At 39.4% G+C, this 7,500-nt stretch overlaps 2 protein-coding genes across 19 annotated transcripts in view; both read right to left on the bottom strand.

Annotated features, from left to right (window-relative positions):
• LOC137984017 (protein NLRC3-like) overlaps positions 1 to 4,833 on the bottom strand; it is an 18,764-nt gene extending 13,931 nt beyond the window's left edge. Inside the window, exons 1-3 of the mRNA XM_068831228.1 lie at positions 4,758 to 4,833; positions 2,386 to 2,494; positions 2,098 to 2,148 (exon numbers count right to left, since the gene is read on the bottom strand). Of these exons, the coding sequence (XP_068687329.1) occupies positions 2,098 to 2,148; positions 2,386 to 2,482 (148 nt within the window). The 5' untranslated portion in view covers positions 2,483 to 2,494; positions 4,758 to 4,833. The remainder of the gene's footprint in view (positions 1 to 2,097; positions 2,149 to 2,385; positions 2,495 to 4,757) is intronic.
• The window catches only part of LOC137984000 (NLR family CARD domain-containing protein 3-like), a 349,493-nt gene that overhangs the window by 95,146 nt on the left and 246,847 nt on the right, over positions 1 to 7,500 (bottom strand). The window lies entirely within an intron of this gene.

Raw genomic sequence — 7,500 nt, 5'->3', positions numbered from 1 at the left:
GGTAATTCTCTACATGGGCTTAAAAAATATCCGGTGATTTCAGACTGCAACAGCTACACAATGCACACCTAACTGGATTCTCTGTGCCCGTAGACCAGGATTGGCTGATAACGTCCGTAGACCAAGGTGAGATTTCTTGACCGTTGAACTGTTCCCTGATACAGTCCAGGGAGTCTAACTGGAGTTGATCTCGTAGTGGAAGTAATCGATTTTTTGTGACGCTGGATTAGTTGGTTCAGCCTTCCGGGAGGCAGGATCAGGCAGGTGATTCACATTCCTAACATTGTCTGGTACCATGACTGGAAAGACCACAAAGGCATGATCATCAGTGAACATGGAATGTTGTCCCTCCTTGCATGCACTGGGCCTCTGGGAATCAGGAATACGCAAAAAGTAAGTGAGTAAGCCACGCAAAAACAGCAGGATGGACTTACCTCAATTCTGTCGTTGAAGTGGCGCAAACTCAAGTCCACTCTACTATTATTCAGGCCTGGTATGTGCACTGCAGAGAGTAGATGTCCTTGAAATACAGCACTGCTATATCTCTCGAGCCAAATTGTTAACATTCCCACCTCAGATTGGATTAAAACACACTGATCCGAGGAAAGAATGCGTTGCGTTGGAGCATATATTACCTCGGGTTGTCTCTTATCCGAGACGATAACGCTTTATGGTCAGTAAAATCCGGGGATCAGATGTGATCTTGGACCATTCATCAACTTTGAAGGCTAAATTGCCAGCTAGTGTATTATTAGTATTATTGTCAGTGGCACTTACAACGGCCACTTGTCTTTGTGAGAATCTTGTGTTTTGGTTTGGAATTTGCTCGTTTGACAAGCAGCACCGTGGACTGTACCACCCCTAGTTGCCCTAAGCAGCTGTGCTCAGGTATCTTCTGTATTAAAAATTATCCTTTGGAATGTAGTCAACGCATCTGCATTTGTGCTTTTCGCCACTCTGTTCTGTGTCCTGTAATCTTTATAGCTATTTTGTTAGCTTTAGAGATGTCGTCCAGATTCTTAGACAGATCGTCGGCCAAGAGGAGCTCCGAAATTGATGTCGACGATGCACACAAGGACTTGAAACCCTTGATCAACTCTGGTTTCAGACATTCTCAACTCTTCAATAACGCTTGGAAGCCAGTATTGCGATGACAGAGATGACGTTGAACAGAGCACCCAGACCCAGAAGATCTTTGGGGTCTAGGGGTTCCTTCTTTGAAGGCCACAAGAACCTGAGCAGTCTTCTCAATGGACGTTTGATTCCTGAAGCCCTAAATCAGACCATTTTTCCCTTGTGACAATTTGTTCCAAACTGATGTATCCACGTGTGGATGAACATATATCATTTCGCAATTCTCAGATGTGTGATACGTCTCCCTAAGAGACTGCATTCTCTCCTCTATCAGTTTTGAGGTAAATGATTTTTTCTACTCGCTTAGATAGAAAATCTAGCACTTTTGGACGTTTCGTCTCACTCACATCACAAATGGACAGTGGGAAGTCACTCTCTTCAGAATTTCATTTGCATAACAATGCCTCTTTGAAACAAAGGTAAATTGAACATGTGCAAGGAAGTATGCATAATAAGGAAAGAATGTGGATGGTGAAAGAGAATTGAGCATGTAAGCCTCAGGAACAGTTAGGGTTAAGAGCATAGTTCAAGCTGTTACTGCACATGTACATGTGGCTACTTGTTTAGCATCGATATCTCGTACTTTGTCGAAACACAACTTTGCCGTTTGCGTCTTCTCGACTCATGGATGGTTCTGTTTCAGTGCAGATGTCCGGTGTAGCCATCCTTCATGGCTATCAAATTCGGATATACATGTACTACATAACAATATCTTTAAGCACCAATGGCAACTCAAATTACTTCTCATAATAAATTCAAATACCTCACATTTTAAGCAAATTACCAACTGCTGATTTTATATGTGGATAGCAAAAATTTGGACAGATTCCTACAACCACTACAAAGTCTTTAAATTTTGGTAAGCCAGAAAATGGTACTCAGTACTGTGCTTGAAAGAAACTCCCATCCAACATTTGAATTTCAGACAACTTGTGAATACAAGTATCAATAATACAGCTGTACCTTGTTCCTGATCACTGTGTGTGCTTGTTCCCGCTTCTGCCTGGTCAGGATCTATTGGAAAACAAACAACATAATCTCCTGTCAGGCTGAAAACAATCCTAATGCAAAACATGTAAAATTGCTCCTTGACAATGAAAAGCCAATGATTTTCTCTTAGGTAGAAAGGTTACATCTCACACTTGCAAAGTGCGCTTGTTCATTTTTTAAAACTAAAGCCACGTTATTTTGTAAAACTATGATTGTCATCGAGATATCCACAATGAATCAGTAAATAGATAAAAAAATTACCAGAATGTTCACGTTTCTTTTTCTTTCCCCGGTACATTTGCATAACCTGGTTCCACAGAACATCCTTTAATGACTTCTGACCTTGCTTTTTGGACATCTTCTATCACCACTGTACAAGGAAACAGAATTTCAGTGAGACAGGGGTCAGTGTTTTGTTCAGATGATGTAAATGTAAAACCAAGATTAATCAACATCTCAACCATTCATCAGATTCCCCTGTTCACCTATAGTTCAAGCTGGGAGGGCAATTTTAAAATTATTTTTCTTTTTAAGTGAGAGCTATGGGATTAGGTGACGTGAGGTGGGAGGAGAGGTAAGAACCAGCCCAGTGCTCAGAAGTACCAGTGGCAGCAAGGTTCAGTGCATGCACTCCTCACACCAAGGGACTGACTGGAAAATCAGCTGTCATACTTACTTCCACTCCAAACGTACCCTACAGGGAAGGACGGCAGGGTAGAGTAAAGGGTGTGAAAGAAACATGCAGGCAATAGGAATGGGCAACATTAAGCAGATTTCGTGATAGTTTTCAGGGAGTGAACGCACACAAGGTTTTGAAGTGGGCCATAACTGAGCCATTGGGCTGGATTTTGATCTGGGCCAAATAAAGTAAAAGTAAAGTAAAGCAACCATATTTAACGTCGATAACTCGTAACAGTAATTCAACTGACAAACCTGAGGTCGACGGTGCGCTCATTTTACTCCCCCCTCCCCATCAGTGCTCCGTTTTACGGGTATTTAAAGCGACTTAAGCTACACAGAACGGAAAGAATTCGAAACAAGGATGCGAGATCCGGGAATCAAACTCAGGACCCCTTCCACCAAGGCCGCGCACTAACCGACTGTGCCATCCTCGCTCCTTAAAAATGCAATTGAGTCACAAGGTTTTTGAAAAGCAGAGCCATTCCAAGTTGTATTTGGGACTTCAGATCCAAGTACACTTATCAGTTTAACAGAAAGAACATTTTCAAAACAATGGCAAAGGACAGATTGTTCATGTTTATAGAAATTACCTTTACAGCTGCAGGCTTGTAATACAAGACTGAAAGACTAGGACTCTCAAAGTCTATTAGCCAGCTACATGTAAATCTAGGGTTCAACACCCCTTCAGCCAAAGGCATACCCTAGGTATTTAACTCTTTATCTTCCCGGAGGTTGTGAAGTTGGTGTTGTGTGTCTCAGTGCTTGCACCCAGTTGGGAAATGATAGAAAGACATCGAGCCAAGGACAGCAATGAAAAGTGAGGAATTTTCTCACTGAATTTAGCTTTCTAAAGTGTCTTTATACCTATTCCAACCACGTCCTTTAAAATAAAGGTGAAGTTGCTCAAACTTCCACATACAGGCCCCCTGCAGGGCTCAAATATGCCTTTCTTAAGCCCTTTATACATGCATCTATAACTGGGTGAAGAAAGGATACTCAAAAAAGCTTTATTCTGATGAAATACTAGGATTATCCTTCTGACAAAAAGTCATAATCTTCACCGCATGCAGTGAACATATCATTTTTATCTTTCACATGTGAGGATATGAGTGTCGTCATGGTAACTAACATGATTATCCAATAAAACGCGAGCTTCCCCTTCATTGTAAGATACTCTTGTGTTGTAATACAGTTCTTCTCTACTACATAAACATTTTTTTGCTCAATTTGGCATGATCATGATTTGTTTTTCATAACTTTCATATCTTGTTTCATGTTACACAACATACGTGTTTTAGTGTTTGGTGACAACTTTTTCACTGTTTCGAAAAGGAACAAAACAAGTTGTTTTTAATTTGGGCATTTCATCAATATCTATGTAATAAAAACGTTACATGGCCACTTGGGGATATGATACCTTGTCAAACTGATAGTACCTCTCATGAGTGAGGACAGGGAACGAGTGAGATACTGAAGCAGCGGACTCAAGGGTGACTGTTGAAGGGTCAAACTGTCACGTGCCAAACAACTGTTGAGTCGAGTTGTCGAGTTGTCGTGCAGGAATTGATTTACTGATCGATTAAAGGCAGGTATCACAGAAACCAGCTGTGATTGAGGATGATTTAATTGATTTAAACTGAATGAAACGGGGTTAATAAACTAATTATTAATAAAAGACGAGAAAATCAAGAGTCAAGCAATAAATAGCATGCAATCCAATCATAGTTATATTTCCACTAAGTTTGTGTAAAACTCTACCAAATGCGACAAGGCAAACATGGAAAATTAAAATACACGATTAACAAACTAAACAATTTACGTCATAGTTTGAGTAACCCTGCGATGGACTAGCATCCCATCCAGGGGGGAGTAGAAATATACCTAGCCGCTTAATTCTACGGAAACCGGGGATAAGCTCCGGCGTGTTGGGTCACTGGCTCCGAAGCGCTTACCTTGAGTAACTTGAGATTGTGAGGTACAAATTGGCAATGCTCGTAGAAGTGCCAATGCCAGCACCTGACATGAAAAAGGGGATTAACATCATGCAACTAGAGAAATCTGTAGGTTTCGTTAAATACATTATACAAAAACCTAAAATAACGTTGACAAAAGGATAGTAAAACGTTTTAACTATCTACAAAAACAACTGCTGTAACAAAACAGGGAGGGCATTGTCGCACACTATTTTTGAACAGCTCTCAAATCGGAGAAAGGTAAACCAACACATCGGTTACAGCTTGTACTCTATAAATAACCAAACTGAATCTGTCAATAATACAACTATGATCACAAAACTGAAAACCTAAGGGACCAGTCATTTATTAGAGGGGGGTGGGGTGGGGTGGGCTGGTGCATTTTTATTTTCCTATACATAATTTCCCGTGGGTCTGTTCCTGCCACTGCATAACATAATATATATGGCCCCTTTTTGAGTCTGCACATGAAATAAGATGACCCGCCCTCAACCACAGAAACAGTTTTAATACAACTTAAATAAAACTCAATGAACTATTCAAAGAAAATAGTGAATAGCCCTCCTCCCAGATCTAGTAGTTGTTACTGTGATCTGAATATCATCCCCTTCCTCATCATTTTCATACTAAATATTTTTGAGCATTCTACGGCTAAAAATTACAAATGCTTAAGAAAGCCATGAACTATGAGTTGAACACAAGTTGAAGTCAGGGGCGGCAGACCCGCATATGAAAGGGGCAGGGATGTCATCTCGGTTAGGGGTGTAAAGTTCGGATTTTGATCTCATTTAGGGTGTTCTTAGCAAAATGCCATCATTTATAGCAGTGAAGGTCTCGTTTAGGATTGCACACGAAGAAATATAAAAATATATGTAATATATAGATTTAGCCAAACCTAAAGGCGGAGCTCCCTAGTTACTTATTCTTACTGCCTGCAGGGTTAGTGAAAATAAAAGGTTTTTGAATTGTCCGTGTTTTGGTGTTTCCGGTTACTGCTTAATTAATTAAATCACTTTCTTTGCTTTCCTCTAAAGAAAAATCCATTGCCTAAATTGCGAAGAACCGCAATTGCATGAACCATGAAGCGATGAGTGCAGTAACGGTTTTTCAAGTGAAATTTACTTGGAATTCACCAGTTTGGCAATGAAATTTTCTTGAATCGCATGAGTTTTAAAAGAAAACGAGCACACCCTCAGCGAGCAAATGGAAAAGGAAAAAGGCCCTTTCGGAGTCAACTGTCAATAACCAGCTAGCAAATAGGAATCATGTTATTCGCTCGCATTTTAGAGCAACTATTTCTTTATGTCCAAAAGAGTACAGACAATTGTCATTTCATTCAAGTTGACAATAAAAATTCGAGGTTCATTCCTGAACAAGGGAAAAAAACGATTAAACCACTTTTTTAAAATATGCATCCGTAAAAATAAATGGTTTAGTGCCCAAGGAAAGACTTTGTGGAGTAACATCTTCCACCAAGTTTGAGCTATTACTGGTATTCTGTTTTTTTGTTGTCGTTCTCTTTCTCTCTCCTTTTGTTTCTGTTCTAATCAAAGGTCCTCCAGGTATCATGCAACCTTATCAGAGCTTCTAACACTACCGGAGTCAACCATGTGAAATATGTGTGAAGATAGTGTGAAATACATGTGAAATGTTTAACCATGTGAAAAATGCAGTGAACAAAATTGTGTGAAATTTTAGACTGTGTGAAAATAACAAGTGAAAGCCTCCTATCAATTTCACATGTCCTTTCACAGGTACAGACTATATGAAAAATCATGTGAATATCTTTATCCACCCACGTCATGCATATCGAGTAGTTATGTGTGTGAAATAGAAAATCCTGTGAAAAAGTATGTGAAATGAAAACTAACTGATCAGTAAAAAAATGATATAATCACATGCATATGCATCATTCAATTCTATAAAATGCTTTATCTTTAATTAAAATGTTCACTTTAACCACTTTGACCTGATTTGTCTGAATTCTGGTAGCATGCACAAATTAAATGTACTGTATGCACAATGCCATCTAATAATGCAGAATCAGTCTATACTGATGTGAATAAAATGATGATTCTTGAACAAGATTAAATACTTTATTTAAGGCCAAAGGCCTGCACAGTGTGAAAATAATATTTGACATAATTCCATCCATATATATTGCTCAAAAGTTTAAAATCCATAAAAGCGATTCATTACCATCATCTACAGCTGTTACAAGTAGGAGCGAAAGGCAATTAAGTGAAACAGTCTTCATGTCAAATAGTTTTGTGTCTACATAGTAAAGAAGACTCTCAACATCCTGCTGGCATGATTTGTAAAGTTTCACCGTCACAAATTCACTCTCTTTACCATAGAGCTGATCATGCAATTTAAGAAAGTGACTTATCCTTCCAATTTGGGTCTTATTGTCTCCACAAATGATCTTCACCACAGAAGAGACAACAGCTCCAGAATCCAGTGAGGAGGATTTTAAAACAGATGTCTTTCCATGGAGTTGTTTCTCTGTGGAAAATGTTTGCTTCACATTGTGTTTCCTGTCCGCAACTGAAGAAAGGGCGCCACAGCCTATTAAGGCCTCCATTTCTTGTTTAGTCAGGTGATACTGACTGGAAGGAGTTCCCTTGGTGTTTTGTTCATTGCCCACATCCAAAAGCGAAAGGCGTCCAGAAAGTTTCATAAACTGTACCCAATCGAATAGCTGAATAAAGATACACAATAT

Source organism: Montipora foliosa, chromosome 13, assembly GCF_036669935.1.
Source record: "Montipora foliosa isolate CH-2021 chromosome 13, ASM3666993v2, whole genome shotgun sequence".
Lineage (NCBI taxonomy): Eukaryota > Metazoa > Cnidaria > Anthozoa > Scleractinia > Acroporidae > Montipora > Montipora foliosa.
This window is presented reverse-complemented; position numbering and strand designations above follow the sequence as displayed.